Source organism: Lagopus muta, chromosome 7 (genome assembly GCF_023343835.1).
Source record: "Lagopus muta isolate bLagMut1 chromosome 7, bLagMut1 primary, whole genome shotgun sequence".
Lineage (NCBI taxonomy): Eukaryota > Metazoa > Chordata > Aves > Galliformes > Phasianidae > Lagopus > Lagopus muta.
Window position 1 is genome coordinate 4301958 of NC_064439.1, and position 24621 is coordinate 4326578.

At 45.4% G+C, this 24621-nt stretch overlaps 1 protein-coding gene across 1 annotated transcript in view; it reads left to right on the plus strand.

Annotated features, from left to right (window-relative positions):
* The first annotated feature begins 4481 nt into the window (after positions 1-4481).
* CRHR2 (corticotropin releasing hormone receptor 2) overlaps positions 4482-24621 on the plus strand; it is a 129897-nt gene continuing 109757 nt past the window's right edge. The window contains exons 1-2 of the mRNA XM_048951717.1: positions 4482-4582; positions 14228-14321. Coding sequence (XP_048807674.1) covers positions 4517-4582; positions 14228-14321 — 160 coding nt within the window. The 5' untranslated portion in view covers positions 4482-4516. The remainder of the gene's footprint in view (positions 4583-14227; positions 14322-24621) is intronic.

Below are 24621 nucleotides of genomic sequence, written 5' to 3' on the forward strand. Positions count from 1 at the left end.
CATCATGTGCTCTTTTCTCTGTGGCATTCACTCACTCTGCAAGAAGCATGGGACTCCTCCCATTCCCCTTCCTAGCCTGACTCTCCTCAGATCCAGCATACCCACACCAACACACCTGGCTCTTCAGAAACGATGCAGCCAAAAAGGGACACATCAGCACAACACTTTCAGAGACCTTGAAGTTGCTATGAGCTACCACAGCATCTCTGGAAAGAGTTTATTAGTTTAAGAGATGAATAAAACACCTCTGATACATACTACAATCTGGATCCACTCAGACATTGCACAAGATATTTAAACCCTACTTGAGATCCCAAGTGGGAACCCAGTCAGTCTACCTTCCACAGAAGTTTACAACATTTGGATGCTGAAAATAGGAGTGAAACCTACATTTTGCCTTGTGTAGAGAGGGCGTATGTAGAGATTGAGATTACAGTCATTAGCCCAGGCTGTGTGGTTGTTTTCACCCAGTGAAAGTCTACCATAAAGTGCAAGCACCACCCTGCAAGCAACCATATGCCTGTGTTCATCACTTACTTACCTTGTTCTGATCTCAGAACTTTTCAGTCCAGGTTCAACTTCAAGAGAAGATACAGAATGTGTCTTTCAGAACACTTACAGGACAGATGCAGCAACTGGAGCTCAGTCCATATAAACTGATCTTAGGACAATAGTTGAATATTGATGGTGTTCCACTTTGCAGATGAGCAGTCCAGTAAAGTCACCCCTGCCATAGCTCTGCTGGGAACACACAGAAGAGAGCTCAGGATGTCTCCTGGAGAGACATATTTGATATTTCTTACTGGTTCCCTTTCCTTTTACTGTGTTTCATCCTTCTGAGAGGTGTTCTAATATTTCAGTCCAGCTCCACCCTTTGGATGCTTACATACTGTCTCTCTGTTACTACAACTGCCTGTCAAACCACCTGGCTTTATTGTGGAAACTTCTCCGAGTTCCAGATGTGGCAAGAACCTTCTTGACTGAGGTGTTACACCCAGAGCTGGCCTTGTCCTTCCATCAGCGAGGAAGGATTCTGTATTTTTTCCCCACTGGGACGCAGTAAGAATATTTGCAGGTTTAGGGTTTAAGATCTGTTTAAACCCTTTCAGGACTTGAGCTTTGAAAAGGAAAAAGAACAAAACAAGAAACCAAAAAAACAACACAAAGACAAAGAAACAACAACAGAAAACTCAAATCCCCAGATAAGGAAAAAGGAGTCACCCTTGTATGGTCATGACTGAAAGTAATCTCTGAAAGCCATTTGAGCAAGAGCTCAGCAATTGGATCCACGCCATGATCCTATATGGAGACTCTCTCCATCCAACTGATCAGAACTGTCATGTTGTCCTGCATTCCTACATCTCTGCTTGTTGGCCTCACGGGTCTTCATCTGCTCTCTGAAAGAACAAGGCTTGTATCTCGTATTAAACATCTGCTTATGCTATGTGTATCTATCTGTATCTATACATATGTCTCTGTCTGCATTTTAAATCTTTCACCAATCTTACACACAAAGTCAAACAGTATGATGAAGGTCCCCACAGGTTTTATAAAAGGAGATGACTGTGAGACGAGCAGCCAGAAGCACCATGACTGAAGGAGAAGCTTGCAACACGAGCTCAGCCCTTAAGAAATATGAGGGAATCTGAAGGGGACTGACCTTCTAAGCAAGCAACCCAGTCAACAGAAAGCTCTGGCTGGATTTTGCAGTCATCCATAAGTGGAAAAGCCCTAGAATCATGACAGAAGGAATGATCAGTTTAATCCTTAGATAGTCATAGTTTGGGGTTGTTTTGTACCATTCCACTACAGCGTTAGTATTATGAGCTTCTGATTCTGCACAGTGTAATAAACAGAGATAAATCATAACAGAAAGCCATGGAGTGTGATGGAAAACCTCTCTGGTTTCAAGGGAACTGACCTATGTCTACGCACTTGCAGCTTCAGGCTTCTTTCACCAGTTCTCATGAATTCATGCCATCCCACTGCGTGTGAGTTTCCAGTCCTGGAGGTGGATGTTTAAATGCAATAAAAACTTCTGCTGGATTTATTCCTCCTTTTGCATTTTCATGAAAGCATTCATATTAATTGGAAGCATGCAACACTGAGTTACGGCTTTGTTTTCTTTTAATAATGAAAGGAAACAAATGGTGGAGCACAATGACAAGAGAGGAAAAAGTAGGAAAGCTTAAATATTTAGATGCATTCAGACTATTGAATAATTGAAAGAAAAGAGAAAATAAAGTGGGGTTTTTTCACTTTTTTCCCCAGGTCTACAAGTCTATAGAGTCTATCTATCACCTTGCTGTGATACTCACATTGTATTAAGCTCAACCTCTGCATGGGTTTAGGTACTTAAACCTCCTTGTAGGTGTTCTGGAGAGGCTGAGAAGCTGTTGCTTTATGCCTTTTGTGATCAAATGACAAAAGGCAAAATAATACAACACCCCAGAGAAAGATGTCCAGGCACTTGCTCACCCCAAGTGAGCCTTGCTAAGCTCATGCAAACCCTGGGAATTTGATGTGCAAAAGCAACTCATGCAAACCCTGGGAACTTGTTGTGCAAAAGGGACTCTTTTCTCTTTTCTTCTGTGCTACCATGACCTTTATGCCAGTCAGTTTTAACTGGACACACACATACACACACAAAAAGCAACAGCAACAAAGGAGAGTGGTAGAAAGACAATGTCACAGATAGGAGGAGGAGGCACTGCCTTCCTGAAAGGAGACCACAAGGTGCCCAGGGTAAGCTTCGCTCATTGGGGGTGACAGGCAATAGATGACTTTCCTCTCAGTGGAAATCCAGCAGCTGAGCTGGGAAAGAAGGAGGTGATATCTACTTCTGCTCCACAGCTGTGACTCAGGACATGGCTGGGCTTTTGGGGACAGTCCCAGCTGCATCTGTGGGCAGGACATTGATTCACCGGGAAGCCCAGACCTTGGCCTGATATCTGCAGTCTGACAATACCACAGATGCATCCATTGTAAGGATGGCCCTAGCTGGATGCTGAAGGCAGTGTGTAATTGGTATCTGTCAGACACGGGAGCTTTTGGGCCTCCACAGGGTCAGGCATCCAAACTGATAAGACTTTAGTTCCCTTATAACTAACAGCCATCCTAGAGCAAGACAGCAGAAGGCCAGATACCCCATGGGCAAGTGTGCTAGTGAGTGTATGGCATGAGGATAAGGGGGTGCACCTAGTGCCCATTGCTCCTGGATGACGGTGAGGGTGTGCGCAGCACACTTGGAATCACAGAATCAAACAGGAGGGGGAAAGACTGTTTATGAGGGTGGATAGTGACAGGGCAAGGGGGGATGGTTTTAAACTAAGATGGGAGGTTTAGGTTGGATATTAGGAGGAATTTTTTCAGCCAGAGGGTGGTGAGGCACTGGCACAGGTTGCCCAAGGAGGCTGTGGATGTCCCATCGCTGCAGGCATTCAAGGCCAGGCTGGATGTGGCTCTGGGCAGCCTGGTCTGCTGGTTGGTGACCTGCAAATAGCAGGTGGTTGGAACTGGATGAGCATTGTGGTCCTTTTCAACCCAGGCCATTCTGTGGTTCTGTGATTCTGTGATTAAGGATGGAAAAGACCTCAAAGATCTTCTGGTCCAACTGTTTTACCTAACAGCGCCATGCCCACTGCCACGTCCTTCAGTGCCTCATCTCTAAGGTTCTTGGACGCCTCCAGGGATGGTGATTCTAACGCATCCCTGGGAATCCTGTGCCAGTGCATCACTTCTCTTTTGGAGAACAAGCATTTCTTAATATCCAACCTGAACCTCCCCTGGCACAACACGAGACCATCACCTCCTGTCCTGTCGCTGTTATCTGGGAAAAAGGCCGACTCCACTTTGCTACAACAGCTACTTGTATTTCAGCTAGTTGTGAGAAGTCTCAGTTTTGGAGAGGGACACCAGTTGTGCCTGCAGCCTGGCCATGGGGAGCCGCATTGCTCCTGGAGAATTCGGGGCAGCGGAATCCCCAGCAGACGGGAACTTGAAGGAGATCGCCATCATTTCTGGAGGCTCGCATTGAAGGCAACCTCCTCGCACCTTGTGCTCGCGGAAAGGGCTCAACACCGCACTCAGCGCTTGGGGAAGGGATGACCACACTGCTTCAGCAGGGCTGCGCGCAGTGAGGTCACTACAGGAGCCGGCTGAGGGCGAGGGGTGACCCCTTTTACCCCCACTGCAAAGGCGGACGGAGATCCTCGAGCTGTGGGGGTCGCGCTCCGCTGGGAGTTCGGCCGCCTCCATCCCCGCGGTGCTGCGGGCGGAGGGCGGGCTCGGCTCCCCCGCCAGGCTCCCTCCCTCCCTCCGGGGGTTTGCCCTGGGACGCGCCGGCGGCACCGGGGCCGGCTGCGGGGCGGCGGTGAGGGGCGGCAGCGGGGCGGAGGGGGGGGGGGGGGGTGCGGCAGAGATGCCAGCGCAGGGGCAGCGCGGCTGAGCGGGCAGCGCCGGCCCCGGGCAGCCCCCCCCGCAGCCCGGGCAGCCCCCCGCAGCCCCCGCCGGCCCCATGGCGGGACGGGCACCGCAGCGCAGCCTTCCGGCGGCGGCCACCGCCGCGCTCCTTCTCCTGCCCGTAAGTGCCCCGGCCGGGGAGGGGGTGGGGAAGCGGGGCGGGAGGGAGAGCGGGAGGCGCCCCGCGCCCCGCCGGGAGCCCGTGCGGTCAGCGCCGCGGCTCCGCGGCTCCCACCCGGCCCCTCAACGCCGGAACGCGCCGGTGTCCCCGCGGCCGCCGAGCCCCGGGTCCCCGCTGAGCTCCCGGGCCGTGCCGTGGCTCTCCTCGCTTTCCCCTTGTCTGTGAAGGAGTTTCGTGCCGCAGCTCGGCGGCTTGCCGTGCCGTGCTTGCTCTCAACACGTGCTCCGCTCCCATCGCCTTCTCAACGCGGTCGCTCGATCCATGCATCTGCCCAAGCGTTTGCTCCAGCTTTCTCTTGAGAACATCAGGGAGATCCTTCCTTCTGATCTTTCTCCATCCATGGGATGAGGTCGGCCGGTTTGGGTTCAACCTAAAAACCCAACATTTCCAACCCACGCTGCCCGTTCTGGCTGTCCGTGTGTGAGGTGTGCAGGAGACATTGATCTGCTTCCTAATTCATGACGGCTGCTCCCGTAACATAAAAGCAGCAGATTTCTGGCTTTCGTCCTCCTAGCTGTGCTTTCCCTTATTTCTTTCCATCGGTACAGAACAATACTTCAGTTCCCACACAGACAGGAGGACTCCTTGCCATGAGGTTATCAGAAGTACCAAGGTGCCCAGTGCTGCCAGACTCATTCTTTGCTGCTGAATAAAAAACGCCCTGTGTTTCCCCTGCAGATCTAATCTATGGGCACGGCTTTTTTCTTCAGTTTCCTGTAGCTTTGCATTGGAATTGTTTGTGTAAATTTGGGTGGCTGACTTGTTTCTTTAGTCGCCCTGAAAGAAAGGAAAGAAAAACAACCCATTAGGAGTCACATCACAATGCCAAGGGTCTGTAAGAGGTGTTTATTCAGAGGTGAATGCTTACTTTGGGTATACTCAGTATATAGATGGAGGAGCTTGTTGGGATGGAGCCTTCTTAGGCTTGTAAGTCCCTGTTTAACTTGAGAACCTTTCAGAGCTGACAGGAAGTCAATGGCCCCATTCACTTAGGTGGATTTGGGCAAAGGCATGGGATTAAGTACTGAAGGAAGCTGAAGTCTTCACAGCAGCTGAGCGCTGTGTTTTATGGGGACTGTAGGTATGAAACAAGGCAGCTTTCTAGCACCGGAATTGGATCTGCCACGTGAAAATGCTGGTGCAAATGGGCTGTCAGATTTCACAGGGCTGGTCGGGGAGAAGGACTTGCTCAGGCTTTGAGATTTATGTTCACTTGAAGGCTTTCTGTACATATGATACAGTGGAAAATACAAGTACTTGGATGTGAAAACAAACAAACAAGCAAACCACGAAGCAAAAGCGAATGATTCTTTTGGCATTCTGACATAGAGCCCTTGCTGAGCTCATGTGGTTTAGAGGAAGGGGGCACGGAGGGAATGGCTGAAGATGGTTGATGGTAGTTTTGCCATGAAATGTTTCAGTGATTCTCATACTTAGAGTGGTGAGGTGCCCAGAGAGGCTGTGGATGCCCCATCCCTGGAGGTGTTCAAGGCCAGGTTGGATGGGGCCCTGGGCAGCCTGGGCTGGTATTGAATGTGGAGGTTGGTGGCCCTGCATGCGGCAGGGGGTTGGAGATTCATGATCCTTGGGATGCCATCTAACCCTGGCTATTCTGTGATTCTATGATACTTGCCCTTAGCTTGAGGGAAAGCAGACTTTAGCTTTCATTCGTGTAAGACATCTGCTTGAGCAGAGGTGTAACCATCAGGTCTTCTAACTCTATGTCTTCATTTTGCAAACCAGAGCTTAGCTGTACCCACCTGCTGAAGCTGATGAAGAAGGACAGGGCAAAGCAAGGGCCATCAGGTCCACACTTCTTGAGTTTCAAGGTTGTTACCTCTGCTGGTACATTAAGATTGCCAGGACAGCCATTCAGTCTTCAGGCTGGATGCCCAAGCGTGGCTTGTGCCCATACTCCTAAACTCCTTTAGCCTCTAAAATGGGGAAACTGTGCACAAACTGCATATTGAGATCAGTCCATGCAGCAGCCTAACTCACAGGTCATTCCTGGGAACTGTTTGAGATACTGCTAGATTGCTTGGGGCAAAAAATGTGGCCAGGAACCATTCTAAAAATTTAACAGTGTAAATGATTAAGTGCTTAAAACAGACCTTTGCACTGTTTGATTTATTAGCTCCGACGGTGCGTGCTTTACTCCCATTGCTCAGAGCTCTCACTGAGTGCCCGAGGGAGGCATTTTCCTCTAAGCAAACTCTTCATTGCTTTGAGCTCAGCGATCAGCTTTCTTTCTGCTGGAGATTACTGTGGGATCCTGCTGGTGATGGGATGAGCTGAGAGATTCACAATGAAAGCACCAGAGCAGTGGGTAATACCAGCTTATAAAGGAACGTCTCTGTGTTTCCTTTTATTTTTGTTTCACTCATTATGTTATTAAAAAAGGTATTAAAAAAAAACATTGCTATTAGAAAAATATATATATAGCTATGGATTTTTGAAAAATGAACCTGCTTTTTCTTTTTTAATCTTGTGGGGGACATGAGTAAATGCAGGTAGTAGAAGCACACTAACCACTGCTGAATTTGATCATGTTTAGCTTATGGTGCTTTCAGGTTTGCAGCACGAGACATAGAAGGAGGCTTTGCAGAAAGCTGCTTCGCTTCAGTGTAAAACTGTATCCAGTAAATGACACTTCAGTAATTCACATCTTCCTCTACAAATCTCAATCCTGTAAACATCTTTCTTTTGCCCTGTACCACTTGTGATCTCAGGTGTTGGCTGTTCCCACGTGAAGTGCTCACATAAATTCTCAGATGTGAGGCTGCAGCTCTGCAGTGGCCCCGTGGCACCTCCTTGCCCCCTCTCCAGATATGCAGTGCTATGTGCCAAGGCCTTGCAGAAGCATCCTCTTTGCCTCCTCAGCTTTCTATTCCTAACAGCCAGCCTTGACAACTAAACACTCGCTGCTGCTTTGCTTTATCAACCTGTTTCTTTGTATGGAATTACTTTTTCCCCCCAGCTAATCCTTTTCTTTGTATCTGAATAGCTATGAAAATGGCTATATTTGGTTTGAGCTGGAAAGCATTCGGCACAGAGCTTTAAGCGTTTAACTTTTTTTTCTCTGAAGAGTTTGGTAAACTTTGCTGTAGCCTTTATTCCAAGGGAAGACAAGTAGGAACTAGTTTAGCACTGAGAGTCAGCCTGTGAGAGCTGTCCTTCAAATCAATGGCTGCTTGAATTCCATCGACTGCATCCCAGCGTAGGAGAACTGCACTCCTTGTTGCAGAGCAGTGGGGATGAGTGTTAGGTGCTCACTGCAATGGTCTCTGACGTACAGCACGTCCTGCTTTTGGAAGCACTGATCAGTTCCCAGTGTAAGATCGTTTAGATCAGCTCTCGCAGGCCTGCTTGCCTGCAGCATCCCAACAAAGGCCGTTTGGGAAGGGCTGTGTAGTGACAGCAGCATTTTGAGAAAGCTACTTGGCAGAGACAGGCTGTGACATCCTGTCCTGACCTCGAGTTCATGGGTACCTCGTAGCTGGGCAAGGCTGGGGACGTGCTGCCCATGCACACCTTGTTCTGACAAGACTCAAACCCACAGCTCTACTGTGGATGTGGATGGGTGGAGGACTTGGAAGCCGACCTCTGGGAACAAGCAAATAAATGGTGTGTGTTTGTAAGGAAAGGTGGCATGTTTTCTCTAAATAAGGAAAGGAAATCCCTTAGGTTTGTCAAGAGATGAAAAATATTTCTTCAACAGAGCTGTAAGAAAGTGAAAGGAATTGAAGTTCTGCAAAGTTTTTACATAATACTGGATGAATAATTATCCACTTTGGGATGTGTATGCCGGGAAAGTAAATAGTGAGTAATGCCAGTGGAGATTAAAGTACATTAGCTGTCCTCGCTACAATGCTAAAGCCTTGCCCTGGTAATAGTAGCTGAAGTAGCCAGAGGACTGGAAGGGATCCACCTGCCCGTGAGAGCTTTGGGATAATTTCTCTTGCTGTTACTCAAGTCCCTGGGACATTGGAGGCTTTGTGATGCTGGTATCTGGGTGCTGCCTTAGCTCTGGGGGTTCTGTCATCTCCCAGGGGTGCCTTTTCCAGTGGGAAGTTGTGGGAGGAAGGAGGGAAGGAGGTGAAAGTGAATTAAAGGAAGCGTGTTGATGAACCTGAACAGTCTGTCTGCAGGGCTGGCAGCCAGGCTCTGCTAGCAGGCATCTCAGTGCATGGACTGAAGTATCAATTCCCTTTGAGTGGCAGTAGCAGGCTCCCACAGCCCAGCCATAGCTTGGGTTTCAGGAGTTTCATGCCAGCAGGAGCAGAGGGATGGTGTGTGAGCCAGCAGCCCTGGCAGAGCTTTGTAATGTGGACATCATAGGCACAACTGTTCAGCTTTCTCTGTTGCAGGCCCTGGAGCTGCTGTGCTGCTCCTGCAGTTTCCTTGTCTTGGGAGCGAGGACGTCTGGGAGCCAGGCTGCACCTTCTGTTGTCATTTGTTTCTTTCAGAGCAGGGAGGAAGGCCAGACTGATGGCTGGGAGACAGGACTTGGAGTAGGTGAGCTCCAAATCAGGAGTGAGGATCTTTCCTCTTCTTGCCTCTTCTCTTCTCTGCTGGGAGATCTGCAATAAAGACCACAGTGAATGTGAGAGACCCTGCATAGAGTAACAATCCCCCAGCAAGCCAATTCCACAAATATTGATGAAGGAAGGAATTAGTCATGGTCCTAGTGTAAAGTCTTAGCATAACGGCTGATGTGAAGCCAGAGCTGTGAAAGGCTTGCTGCCCTTCCAGATACTGAACAGAATACCTACGGTTATGGGCAACGAGGAGCAAAACTCTTCAAGTGTAATGAAACTAAAAACCTGTCCTTTCTACAGTTTTATTTGAAGACAGATGTGGCCCATGATTCAAACATTGTTTTAATCCTTTTTAATATCTCGTTGTTTTGGGAGAGATTTGGTCGGACAAACCCAGCTGATGGGTGGCTTTGAACAGTTTCCCTTTGCATGCTGTGACTCAGAAGGCACACAGTGCATGCAGTGAGTGATGTCCCCCCATCACCCTTCATCAGCAGAGCACATAGGCAGATGCTTAATGAAGGTGTAACGTCAAGTTTGGAAGACAGCAGTGCTGTTTAGTTGTTGTCTCAGTGTAGCAGATGCTCGAGGCTTTTTAATTTATTTCTGAATTTCATTTCATGCTCAGAACTAAACGTGTGTGTGGCCAATTTATTGAACCGAGGTCACATTTCCCGTTCCTTGCAGATGCACATTCTGCTTCTCCAGACTTTCTGGAAGAACTGCAGAATACCTGCTGGGCACTAAGATCATAGAGCAGCATCTCCCAGCTCATCTGAGGATCAGTAGCTGGCAGCACAGTTTTGTGTAGCCACTGGGATTAATTTAGAGGCAGGTAGTGACAGGGGGGTGAAAGAGCTGAAGGATGACTCGAAAAGGAGGCTTTTCCTTGAAGTGTGCTTGCAATCTGTCCTTCTACTGTAACCTTAGCTGGCTTAGGCTTCAGGTTGCAGATTCTTGTGAAAACTTCTATTTAGACCTTCTGTCACGAATGGAAATTATTTTTTTGGTGAAGCAGAGCCAAATGACTGCATACAACCAAATGCTGCTGCGTTAAGCAAAGCTAAGCAACAGAATTGGGCAAGGCCTAAGATATCTTAAGCATAGGACTGAATTTTTTTTGGTTCTTCAGCAAGCAAAATATTTCCACTGTGATGGCCTTCTGGCACTGTCTTTGAGTTACCATCTCTCTTGCATATACGTCTTGGGTGTAAAGGAACTGCAGGACAGGAAAGTAACCATCTTTACTACAGGAAAGTGCCATCCCCTCCTCTCCCAGGCTGTCTTCAAAGCATCTGTTTTCATTGGCAAACACTGGTGATGGCAGGAGGCCCTGTAAATCTTTACTGATGCCCATATGCCCTGGAAGCTCCCTAGCTGTATTTGAACAAGGTATGGGTTTTGTTGAGGAGTGGGATTTGCTTTGAATTTGCTGTGTTAATCTTTCCACTAATTGTATTTTCAAGGCAAAGTTAGATGCATCTGATTCCCTAAACTGAGCTTCTGTGGGTACAGGCAAACATTTCTGGCATTTAATTGGGCTGCTGCTCTGAAATGCTCCTTCCCAATTCTGTTACACAGCTCTAAAAATTGCTGTGGCTTACATTCAGGTGAATACTTGATCTCATTGTAGAAATGGTGCATTTGGAGTGCTTCAGGTTGCCTTCGAGCCAGAAGGATTTCTCAACCTAATTAATTTGCCTAATGACTAATCTGTCACCACAGATCTGTACTTGGGATGAGTCTTTACGGGGTATAGATACCTACTTTAGCCTGACACTTTATGTGGCAGTGGAGATAGAAGATGGATCTAAATCCTGACAGCTGTGGACCAAGTGTATGTTTTGTGGTTGATAACTGCAAAACTGGTATTGGAAGGCTGCTTCATCTTGCTCAGTGTGTCCAAAAGGACATGTCAGATTCATGTCTTCTCTAGCCATGAAGAATGCTTTTACCTATCCTTTTCTATTTGGTGTCTAAAGATGATTTCTTTACTGTGAGAGTGGTGAGGTGCTGGAACAGCTGCTCAGAGAAGTTGTGGATCCCAGTCCTTAGAGGTGTTCAAGGCCAGGTTGGATGGGGCCCTGGGCAGCCTGGTATTAAATGAGGAGGTTGGTGGCCCTGCATGTGGCAGGGGGTTGGAGATTCATGATCCTTGAAGTCCCTTCCAGCCCTGGCCATTCTGAGATTCTGTGATTTAGTAGGGATTAATGTTGTTGAATGTATATATCTGCAGCACACATCCCTAACAGCTTTCTCAGAAAAGTTGGCTGCTATTAGACAACTGAAATACAGCATCTGGGAGTTCTTATATGAGAATGGAAGAGCAGAGTGTATGCATCTGTCCATGTTTGGCATTCACTGCCTCCCGAGCATCCCTCCCTTATCTTGACAGCAAATGTTGCACTCTTGTGTGTCATCCTCTCCCACTTCAGCTCTTTGCACTTTCCAGTCACGCTGACTTCATCCTCTGCTGCTTCTTATTATGATATAGTTAAATTTCAAGATGCTGTCCATTCCATCTCTCTGGTGATCTCATGCCTGTACTGACAGTTTTGGATCCCATTCATACCCATTTGGACTCGTTTGTGTTACGGTGACCATTTCTTTGTGTTTGAGAGAAGAAACCAACCTCTCCAGTGTGAGTGACATGAGATAAAGACCTGTAACGAATTAATTAACACTGATCATGGCCAAGGGAAAAGATCTAAGAAGATAAGCACAGGAGAGGCAGGACACTGACCTTACGTTGTTCTGCAGTCAGAACAGGTCTGCACACCAACAGTTGGCCTCCCTGCTGAGACACTAAGAGACTCCATTTCACTTTAATTTCTGTCTTATGCATTGCTTTCGTTTGTTTGTTGATGTCCTCAGTAGAAATTAAGGTAGACATTTCAGGTTAATATGCAAGATAACACCGAACTGACTCAATGGGAAGAGGACTTGGCTGTCTTAGGAGAAACACTGTGTGAGTAAAGTAGTCTTCTAGTAGGAATCAAGAGGCAACACCTTATTTTGCTGTTCTTTATTATTGTTGTATACTTTACAAATATTTTTAAATATTAATTGTTAGGGTTTGCCTGCTTTAAATACAGTTTTTGAAAAATATCATACAGACGAAAGCAGTTCGCTGTGGTTAATGGAGAGAAAATGAAAGCAAAAGCAACATAAGAAGCAGAAGGTGCTTTTCCCTCTAGCCAAACGAACCCAAGTTGACCCTAAAGCAAATGTGACATTTAACCTTTTTCGTTCCTACACATGCTGTGCTAAACTCGACCTCTGTCTGTTCTTTCCCGTCATCTTAGGAAGCGGACAGCTGAACATGCAGTGTATTTACAGTGCATGGAGATGTCTCAAGTTTCTTCTTTGAACTGAGCCAAGTGCTTTGGCCTGAGAGGAGGCGGAAGGGTGGAGAGATAGGAGGGACGAATTACGTCTGCTATGTCAGCTCACGTGGCTGGTTCTGACACAACCATAACAGAGTCTGCTTTCAGGCAGGTTGGCTTGGAGTGCTGTCCCTTCAGGATGGCAGCCCTGGCCTTTCCACATCTCCTCGTCCTGACCACCAGGCTGCAAGGCTTTGCTATGGGAAGCTGAGGTTCAAATCTTCCTGCTGGAGATCATCATATTGGTTCAAAAAGAATGAAATTTGAGAAAGGATTTTTGTTTGTTTTCCAAGACCTCCTCTTATGTAAAATAACAGCGAAGTGAGAAAGACGTAGAAGTGGTGAGAAAGGCATAGAAGTGGTACTGTACAAAGAAAAGTTCTTTCCAGACCAACACTGCTGATGAATTCTATTGTCGTGGTCATTCATTCCACTTCTTATTGAGCAGCAGGGAACTGGGTGATATAAAAAGGGCTCTGCAGTCACTTAATGCATCTGAAAGCACTGAAATATAGTGTCAGCATTCAAAGATTGTGGCTGTTTCCCTGTGTTATGTTAGTCATTCTACATAAGTAGAAAAGCAAAGGCATTATGTCTGTTGCCAGGGCTTCACATCCCTTCAGAAGAAGTCAGGAAGATTTTGTTTCACAGTGTGAAAATGGAGGTTTCTGTCATTGATGTGTGACTCCTGAATTTTCTCAGCACTTTTAGTGCTGCCTTTCATCAAGGGCTTTTCAAGAGCTTCTCTTGCTCCCAATTCAGCTGCACCTTGAGATGTGTAATTCTATTTTCTTTTGTCCTTTGTCTTCAGAGGGTACTTCAATAATTTTAATTTTCAAGCTTGAAAATGACAACGTATTTCTGCTTGAAATACCTGCAGCTTCCTTAAGTGCCACGTTGATGATGCTACTTTTACTCTTGCCCTCCGAGCAATGGATCACATCACAGGGATGCCACCTTTCCCCATGCAGGCAGTGGAAGCACTTATTTCAAGTCTTTTATCATAGAATTGTAGAGTCATAGAATGGCTTCAGTTGGAAGGGACCTGAAGGATCATCAAGCTCCAACCCCCCCCTGCTGCAGGCAGGGCCACCAACCTCCCCATTTAATACCAGACCAGGCTGCCCAGGTCCCCATCCAACCTGACCTTGAACACCTCCAGGGCTGGGGCATCCACAGCCTTTCTGGGCAGCTGTTCCAGCACCTCACCCTTGCCCTTTGGTAATTCCTGCCTCTCCTTCTTGGCTGTGTAATGATTTTTAGCAGTCAGGTAGGCATTTAAGTGTAGCTGATAAAAATTTAACCCATAGACTTTAATGGGATTTGATTCATCTACTCCATTGTAGGCATATACTGTTAGGAGAGCTGAACTGTGCCCTGGGCTTTGGTAAAGCCATTGAGTAGCTGGCACAAGAAGAGATCCAGTGTACGTGGTTCATTTGTGGATGTCTGCCTGTAGGCAGAGGAATGCAACCTGCTGTCACAAACCAAGGCAGATAGAACCATAAGTTTCTCTGTCGTAAGGGACTGTTTGTACCCAGACTGATTGTGAATGGGAACTGCTGTGAAATGCTGGGGGGTTTTGTAGTCATGATGAAGAAATTCTGCCCTTTGCTGCTGCTTTACTGTTTGTTTTGTGCTGCTTCTGTCTGTTCATCCAGATAGTTCTCCACTGTGAATCTTCTGTGAACCTGCCCTTGTCTGTTCTGCTGGAAAAGTACTGTGAAGCTTTGTCAGCCCGCACCAATGTCACAGGTATTTATTTCTCTGTTTCTCAGTGGCTTCTTGTTACTGTAGGATCTGTTTTCAAAGTGTCCTTGCTCCAGGAACATCTTTCCCTGCTGAGATAAACATAGTGCTTCCAGCCTTGAAATTTCATTGGCAGCACCATACAGCGATGTGAGGTGGAGAGAAAACTTTGAATTTTGCACACCTGGAAAGAGCTTCAAGTGAAGGAATAACAAAAGCTTTTTTATTTTTGGTAATTTAATCTGTTGAGTCAACACCAATAAGATCATTGAGGGGCTGTACTTCCACAGCACCTGTATCTGGACTGGTCTGGATTCAGTGTCACAGGCTGTCTGCAGTTCTCCAGGTGCCATGTGGAATAGCCAGCCTGGGCAGGCAAAGGTGGCCACAGTAGCCAAATCCTGTCCTTGTATGGCATTCACAGGTTCTCTGACCTGACTGACAGCTTATCTAAGCTGGAGATAAACCTTGGACCATTTCAGTCAGGCCGATGGATTATTTTCTGTGAAAGACATCAGTCCTTCAAATCAAAGCATGTTTAACATTTTAACTTTACAATTTCTGTTTCCTGATCGTAAATCTTCAAAGCCTGACTCTTTTCATGTTAGGAGATAAGTCTTTTCTGATAGAAGACGGAGACAGCACTGGGACGAAGGGAAAATGGAACACCACAGATTCTTCAGAAGGTGAATGCAGACAGAAGGAGGGACTGAGAAGGATATGAGGAGGATTTAAGGCTTTCCTTATTCCACTTTTAAAACAGAGCAAAGCAGTGATTCGTGTGTTTGATTCTTGGCTAAAATGCATCAACACGAAAGTGGTTGATTAAGAGATGTGAAACTGAATCTGGCTTTGCTTTGGAGGAGGAGAGGCACACTGAAAGTCAGTCACTCCTCTACAGGAGTTCTGAGGGTGCATGGTGCAATGAGTGATTCTGCTGGGGGCAGATGTAGGGTTTTTTGCTGCTTTGCACTATGCTTTCCCCACACTAAATCCTCATAGAGGGAGGAACTTAAATTGTCTTGTTATTAATCATGCAGTTCTCCAGCCTAGAGAAATGACAAAGCAAATGAGGTTCAAGGAAGAAAAATTCTTTCCATATGCTATATCAGATCAGTTGTGTTTGACTTAAGGACAATAAACTGATCTAAATATTCTGATCAGACCGAAGTCTGAAAGTTGTGTTGCCTTAACTGCCTCTTCATCTGCATATAAATGGGTGCATTGACCTGTATTATGAATCCAGCCTCAGCTCTGTAACTCGTGCCTTTGTATTCCAGGGAGCAACTGCCTTGTGGCATATTCACTTGTATAACTTTTAATGACCATTTTGTGGCTGGAAACAAAGGAGTGATAAATGAGGTTTTGTGAAAGCTTCCATAACTTTGGACCTTTCTTTCAGGTGTTCTTTGACTTCTGAGTATTTTTGTAAATACTACTGTAAAACTCTCAACTAATTCATAGTGTATGCTTTCTTTTCCATGGCTTCTGCTGCAAAGAACTAAATTTTACAGCAGACTGTCTTAAAAGCTGGCAAACATTTCACTTCTCAATTGTGGGCAAAAATTTAATTTTCTGGGTTATTTGCATCTATGAATGCAACTATTATAATAGGATTTCAAGATAAACAAGGTAGAGAGAACCCACAGAAGTCTCTTACATTGCTCTATGATTGTAAGGTATCACCGATCAAAGAAGTAAAGCACAATGAGACTCGATTGCTATGTAGAGACAACCCAACATACCTCCATAGGGTGTTTATTGAATATACCTTCCTGTGACGCCTGCAGTGTGCTTCAAAACCCTATGAGCCTGCCATCTTCTTTGAGCGTGGGCTTATACAAGTAGCAAACCCCTAAGCTGCTTCATTTTCAGTCAGGTTGGACATAGGCCTAGGTTCAAGCACAGCTGTGAGACATACTAGTGTACGTTTTTCTTGGTGTGATCAGTGTGGTGGAGCACCAAGGTGCTGCTTCTCGACACCACAAGTACTGTGTCCAGGTGTGGAGCCCTCAGTACAAGAAAGACATTGAGATTTTGGAAAGGGTCCAGAGGAGGGTGACTAAGATGATCAGGGGGCTGGAGCACCTCCCCTATGAGGACAGGCTGAGGGAGTTGGGCTTGTTCAGCCTGGAGAAGAGAAGGCTGCGGGGTGACCTCATTGCAGCCTATCAATACCTGAAGGGAACCTACACCCAGGAGGGGAGTAAACTCTTCAAAAGGGCTGACAACAGCAGGACTAGGGGAAATGGTTTTAAGTTGAAGGAGGGAAGATTTAGGTTGGATGTTAGGGGGAAGTTCTTTACTAGGAGAGTGGTTAGGCCCTGGAACGGGCTGCCCAGGGAGGTTGTGGATGCCCCGTCCTTGGACGTGTTTAAGGCCAGGTTGGACGGGGTCCTGGGCAACCTGATCTGAATGTGTATGTTTGGTGGCCCTGCTAGGCAGGGGGGTTGGAACTACATGATCCTTCGGGTCCCTTCCAACCCGGGTGATTCTGTGATTCTGTGATTCTTGTCTTACGTGACAATTGCAGGGTCTTCAGAAAGGTCTGTGCTTTTCAGCCATGAGTCTTCCCTTTAAAAATGGAGGTCTACAGCACAGGGATTTCCATTCTCATCAGTGAAGTTCTCGTCAAAATTGCAGGGCATTACTGCATCCTAAAGAAAGATCTAAAAGGAGACAGAGGTATTATGCTTGTGAAATGGTTGCTTGTTTTTGTTTTTTTCCCCTAAAGGGATAAAAGAATAAAAGCTCCTATGAATAACTCTGTATTTTGATACCCAGAATTAGGTTACTGTGTGCATCTTGAACTTTGGACCCTTATGAAAGCAAGGATCTATCACAGTGAACTTTGGTGTCCTCTGCCCAGCACCACAGATGTGCAGGATCAGACCAGAACCGTTGTCTGTATGTCTGAGTCTTTTCTCTGGCTCACAGTCTTTGACACAGTGCAGATATAATCTGTGACAGAGGAAAATAAATCCACCAAAAAAAAAATAAATAACCCAAGGAGAGCCATATTGAACGATCTTTATTTATAGCTGCTAGAACAGAAACATGCAGGTTTTGTAATTGGATATATTCCTTGTCTCTTTTTCAGAGGGTGCTGTTAATTAGTCCAATATGTTAATTTCCTCCCCCTCCCAGACAGATGGAGTAGAATGGCTTTGAGATTTTCATTTATGTGCAAGTGCAACAAATTGCTAAGTGAACGACTTTGTAAATTCAGTCTGAAGTGATTTAAACCAAGCAATTGAGGAGGTGAAATGCAGTATAACTCACTCACTCTATTGGGTTTTGTTTCCTTGAAAAATTCCTGAATAATGCCTTCATGATTGCTTGGGTGCAGCTTCTGAGCTTGATGGGACTGTGTGTGTATTTGTGGACCTGAAGAGGAATTTTGTTTTATTCTCACTTCTCTTTCATATGAAAGAGATACTGGTTGATTATTCTACAGTGGTTCAGCTGAAGATGTTCCTGGTGTTGTAATCTCTTCACATGCTGTGACTGCAATTACATTGATCTCCAAGATGTCCAGTTGACTGTAACTCTCTATATATTGTCTGATACCCACAATGAGTTAGAGCTTGAATTTTTATTCAGAGGAGGTGAGCCCTCTGTTCATAGTAATGTGGGGTTTGTTATGTTGGTTTTTTTCAGTGGGTTTTGTCGTGCTTCCTTTCATTTTCCCATCTTACATATTTCCACTAAAGACTACAAGTCCTGTGTTCCATCTCTTCCTACTCACTTTTGATCTCTGTGAAAGTCTTGTTGTTCCACTTTTTGGTCCATTAACTTGTTTGGATGCAATCTTTAAGACCTTATTAATCTGAAAACAGGATTTTCTTTCCAAAACTGAAGGCTTGAAAGAAGGTGAATGGCCAGTGCCACTGTAATTGCTGTGTTAATATAGGAATTACATTTTCTGTTTTCTCTCTTTTCCTTTACTCACACTGAAGATTGTAATTTGCATTTATGGTATTTAAAGCTATTCATACAATCCACTAAATGGGAGACACTAGATTAGATGTGTCATGCATTCCATTTCATGAAGTCCTGGGATTCACTGAGAGAACAAAATGATGCCTTGCTCTTGTTTCACTGGATCCTCTTCAGTTCAGGCATGGTTCCTTGACCCTATTCTGGTCACTTCATACTATGGTGAAAGAGTGGTGTCCCACAGAGAGGGCATAAATCCCTTAAGTAGTGTAGGATTCCATGTGTACAAAATCTGTACTGTACTGCTTTGGTGTTGTCTTCTTAAGTCTTCGAGGAAGCTCTAGCAGAGGGATCCTCTCAGAGTATGAAAGGGATGTGTCCAGTGTTGGATTCCAACACGTCTTCTCAGTGTTGCTGGTCAAGCATCAACTAATCTGACTCCATTTGGAGATTTCTATCATTTGTTCTATTGCTGGCACAGTGAGTCACGCTTGGGGCTTCTCCAGTGCTTCAAATAAGGCAAAACAGGAAAGATCCTAAAAGCTGCGTTCTTATTCTTTCTTGAACATCTTAAAGGTCCCACAGTGAACCTCATCAAACTTGTGACATAAGCAAGCACTATTTCAGACGGGTTGTTTCTGACCTTTGAATACCACTGAAGTATCATGGATCTAGTTCCATGTCCGGTTAGGAATAGTACTGGGAAGAGCACATGGATGTGTACGTTTGTGTAGAGTGGGGACAAAACCACATGAAGTGGGAAGCAGCATCCTAAAATGCAGGTTTCTTGTTGAAATGAAAATTTGAAGGCTTTACTTGGAGAACCAATTAAATACTTAACCTCTGTTACAGGCACTGTATTTCTCTTAACTTCAATTTGAAATATTCATGTACAAGAAAAAAAAATATACATAATTGTAAAGCTTTATTTTAAACATGAAAAATCGTCAAGTGTATCTTCAGAAAATGATTTCCCACCCTTTTTGGTCAGAAAAGGTACGAACACTTGATACTAAGCACAGTGTTTCTCCCACTCTGAAGCTGATGATTCATTAAATGCTTTTAGTTCCTTGATTATGTCCCTAGATGGATATGCTTCAGTGAACTTGTCACAAGTGCAAACATCTATAAACAAATTTTTGTAACTATTTGTGAGAAAATGGACTTTGCAGACATGGTGAGCGGTTTCATTTTTACATAATTTCTGTCTTCTCGGAACTTTGTTTGAACAAAATCTGAGTTTTCTAGGTTTTATTTAGGGAGGTTTTATCTGTGCTGCTGTAACTTGAAAGGGTTCTCTCGTTTGTGTCTAGAAGACTTTCTTTGTCATCCAGATTCTTTCCTTTCCAGAATGAGAGCAACACAGGCCTTCTCTTAAGGCAAGCTCAAAGCCTGTTGGAAGGATAGTGAGCTTGGGAGTTTGAGAGCAAAAGGTAATAACTGAAAGTGCACGTGGTTAGGAGCCAGCATGCTCTCATCAGGGCTATCCTGGACTCAGGGATGGGGCTCAACTCACAGATTTATCAACTTGGGTATTCATATTTACATGTAAATTAAGTGTCTGATCTCCCATTATTGTCACTGGGATTGGATTTAGTGTCCTGGTGCCCTCTGAGATGCTTTAGAGCACCTGAGACCTGTGGGGCTGGCAGATATGGCACAGAACCCACAAGAGACTCTGGAACAGCTGCTGCTGGCTGGAGGAATGTCTCAGGGATCTGGTGGCACTGGGTGCCTACGTGTGGTCATCCGAGTCCTTCCTTAGATCTCCATTGACTCTCACTGTACTGGGTGAGCTAGATGAGTTGAACTAGAGATTCCACTCCATATAGGCACCTTATGTAGGCATTTCCACATGGGAATTTCACTGAGGTCTGACATACATCATGTGGCCCGCAAAATGGGAGTTAAATCCAGATCTGTAGCTCGAAACGCATATGAAATACTCTCTAACAAGATGATGGCTACCGAGGAAAACTGTCATGAATGCTCATATGCTGCAGATTTTGCTTGGCTGACTATTGTTATTTTTAGAAGTCAGTTTCAATCAATCGTTCTTTTAGCAAATGGAAGTTTCATGACAGACAAACATATTCTATAACTGGCTTCCTATCCAAAATGGCGTAGGTGAGACACCCATTGCTCTAGGGGTTATTTATTTCTGTGCACTGCCCTACTCAGTTTCTTGGAAACAGAAAGTTTGGCCTGATTGCATCTTTAAATATCCCTCCACAGTTATGGCATGGCAGCAGTTCTCACAGTTTCCCTTCAGATTTTCCCAGCAGGTTGCATTAGTGAGCCCTTCCATCCGTGATGATACTTGGATCAGCTATTTATTTTATAGTCTGCTTTGTGCTCCTGGTGCTTCAGCCTGTTGGCTGGAGCATGGTCTGTCCATTGGGCCCTCAAGAACATGCTTTTGTCACATCCACACAACTCAGTTACTGCTCATGGGCATAAAGTTAACCTTGAACAACAGCGTTTGCTCGAGCAGACCTTGAACTGAGGACATGAGTGAACTTCCTAGCACTTCCTATTTTCAGATGTTGCAGTGGCACTGTTTAAATAGAGGCGATGATGGTGGTTTACTTTCTCACTGCCTCATATGACATACCAGGCATTTAGTCCAGTGCTGCTTGTTTGTACTTCCCAAAATAAAGCTGAGTGCAGCGTGCAGTACTGCACAATTCATATTGTTGTCGCTGGTCCTTATAATTTAAAATGCTACATTTCTCAAATCTGGGTCAATTCAAGGCTGAGGTTGTGCAGAAACTCTTAGGTATTAAGGGACTGTGCAAACATCCCAGCAAGGTCTGTGTCCCACCAGCAAGGATTATTTACTGCTAAAATAAATGAAGAAATAAATGAAGTCTTGTTTTCGGCAACATTTTTATGGGTGAGATGTGAAAACATGTGCGAGTGAAGTTTCCCACACTTGCCCCTGATATCCAAAGACTGACCAGTTCTTCCAAAATTCACTGCAAAATTCATCTCTGGGCTGTAGAAATCATAGAATCACAGAATCATAGAATGGCCTGGGTTGCAAAGGACCACGATGCTCATCTAGTTTCAACCCCCTGCTATGTGCAGGGTCTCCAACCAGCAGCCCAGGCTGCCCAGAGCCACATCCAGCCTGGCCTTGAACGCCTGCAGGGATGGGGCATCCACAACCTGCTTGGGCAGTGAAGCTGTCAGCCTGAAATGAGGCTGTGAAGCTCTCAGCCATCACAGTGGTGACAGCAACACAGAGAGATTGGGGTTTTGTTTTTCCTTTGTTCCTGCACTTTTAAAAAGAGTCCCTATAGTTTGTGATCTGACTTTTGCTCTGATTCTGAATGTGAAAATGTGTTTTAATAAGAACTTGCTCCAGTGCCTTGACCCCATATATGGGCACTTGTGCAGAACCTCTGTATACTACTCAGTGAAATAGCCTTGACTTAGAAGAGGGACCAACTACACTAGAAGTGGTTTAGAACGAACTATCAACAACCTTACTGTCAGTAATCACTTTCCTTGGACTTTGCATTATGCAGGAAGGCAGCAACCTCCAAACACCTTCATCAGCAAAGTCTCTTAACGGCATCAGCACTGAACTGGCTAAGAAAAAAACATCTGTAGCACAACTGCATGGAGTGACAGAGGTGCTGGGTATGTGGGTCTGACTGTAGAATAGGGCTGCTGATGGCATGAAGTCAGGGCAGATCCCATGATCCCACTGAGGAGTAGAAGCACTGACGTCAATCAGTCTGATGGCGTTGGCATGGAGGTTCCATGCTGCCAGCCTGAGATGCAGCAGTGAAGGGTAAGGAAATGGAAAAGGAACAGGGCAAAATGCAAATAGCACAGGCAGAGCCCATAAGCAGAAACGTGTTACAGTGGGGACGTGCCACTGAGATGTATTATTTGGCATATCTGAATCCTGGATCTGTCACTGCTGTGTGACATGTTCTGAGCAAATGCTTGGTAGTGACTGCTACAACACCATGCTTCATCAACCAGGCTTAAATCTTCAGATTTACACGTTTGATACAATAACTACCATTTGCCGAGTGCAGTTTCTAAATTAGATATTTTCTTACATTTGGCAGATAAAAATACACTTTGCAGAGCTTCTCATTTTGTAGAGATTTACTGAACAGATGTAGTGCTTTTTCTGTTCACGTTGAATCTGGTCTTACATGAGAACACCTGCTGTCCTTTCAGTTCACATTTCTGAAGGGTTTGTGAATTGATGAGCCCTCCAAGAAGGGAAATAATACTGTGGCCATTCCACAGAGCAAAGCCACAGAGCAACAGTGCTACCACAGACTGCACTGTTTGGGAAGATGGGTGGTTCATGAGATTTCTAAAACATAAAGTGTAACGTGGTAATTATTATTAGGAAATGGTAGAGGTGGTCTACGATAGGAAATCATTATTTTTTTTTGGTTTCTGATTTCTATAGAATGATCAAGACTCTGGTATTGGCTCTGTAGTTTAGGAATGGGCTTCCGAATGTGTTCTTGTTGGCATCCGGTGGCTGGCTTGCCTTTTTTCTCCCTGCTTTTGGGAAATTGGTGTTTCCATGCTGCTTGTGAAGAAGTGTTCCCGAGGCACAGTCAGGGCCACCGTAGAGACAGATTGAGGTGAGACAAAGCTCCATCCATTTCTGTGTGAAGGTTTAATCAGAATTCCTATGTGGCTTAGGCCCATGTGTACGAACCTGTACCTGCTGGCACTGCCTTATCTACCAGTATCTACCAAAAAGCTTAAAAACAAGGGGACCTTCTGCTGCCTGCCATTGCTATATTAAAAGATGTGCTCAGAAATACTGTTTGACAATACAGTGGCTGGACTGAGGAAGTGTGGTGTCACATGGAACAGGTTGCCCAAGGAGGCTGTGGATGCCCCAACCCTGCAGGCATTCAAGGCCAGGCTGGATGTGGCTCTGGGCAGCCTGGGCTGCTGGTTGTGGTTCAACCCACATAGCAGGGGGTTGGAACTGGATGAGCATTGTGGTCTTTTTCAACCCAGGCCATTCTATAATTCTGTGATATGATGCTTCATACTTACTGATGTTTTCATGGCCTACTGTGGATTAGAAAGTGAATACAGAAAATGGATTAGAGATTCAGCATGCATTCATCACCTAGTGTAAAGGTGCATCTGACAGCTCATCCTTCCTTGTTTAGCTCTCTGCTGCATCAACTTGTTTGGCCTTTTCTGAATAAAATCTGTTAAGCATGGAATTGATTTGCCTTGGCCTCCAACCCTGCGATCGGGGCATCTTATTGCATTATTCCACATATGAAAAAATAGCTAATGACTAAAGCTAGGCAAAATGCAAAGCTGACCTGTAAAGCTCCAGCTTTAAATCGTTTGGCTTTCTTATTCCATTACAAAATAAAAACTGTGCAAGTTTTTGTTGTTTTTTTTTTCCCCTCCAGACATTCATCTTACTCATTAAGCTGTCAAAGTGTGCAAGCTGGCTCCGTAAGAAAAAGATAATGGAAAATGTTAACAGAATTTATGTAAGCCTCTAAGACCTGAACTGTTCAACCGCTTTGCCCTGTGTATATCTTTACTCATGCAAGAAGACTCAGGCACTGGAGATGCACCCTGCTGAGTGATATTACTCTGGTGCATAAATGTTAGACAGAAGGATGGTTTGTGGATTCAGATACTTAAAGTACACGTACCCATGGCTAACAGAGGAAACAAATGAGAAACAGATTCCCAAAGGTGTAAATGCTGTGTGGTATCTCATCTCCATTAATGCGCTGCAGGAATTGAATTCCATCACTCTAAATAGTGTGGTAATGAAGTTGCTAGCCTGTCTGCGGGTTTGTTTGTCCTTCCTAACACCCTGCCACGAGCAGTGCAGGGAATGTTTGCATTGCAAGGCTCTCTCTTTAAACTGTCTTGTGCAGATGCCTCTTGTACGTAAGGCCAAGCATTCAGGAGCCAGTATCTTCCTAGCTAACACTGAAATGCACAGAGGTTTCCTGTAGCAGAGAAAGCTCATCCTGTTCAGAAAATCCCTTGAGATTAGTACGATGGATGGGAGAGTGCTTATGCATCTCCTGCTCTTCCTAAGCACCCACTTAGGGCTGCTGTTGGAGATGGGATGCTGCAGCAGCTGGAGCTTCAGTCAGGACCAGTAGGGCTGTGCTGGTCTTTTAAACAAGCCTGGGTTCTTCGTTGATTATAGAGACAGCCTGAGGCCCACGTGGCTGCATATGTCTACTTTGCAGTACCTGGGGTTACAGGAAATTAATCATACTCCTAAGAACCTTCTTCCTTTGAAAGCATCCCTGAGGTGATTTAGCAACACGTGGAGGACTGTTACTTTCTGCCTTCTGTGTAAGTAAAGGGGAAATAGTTAACA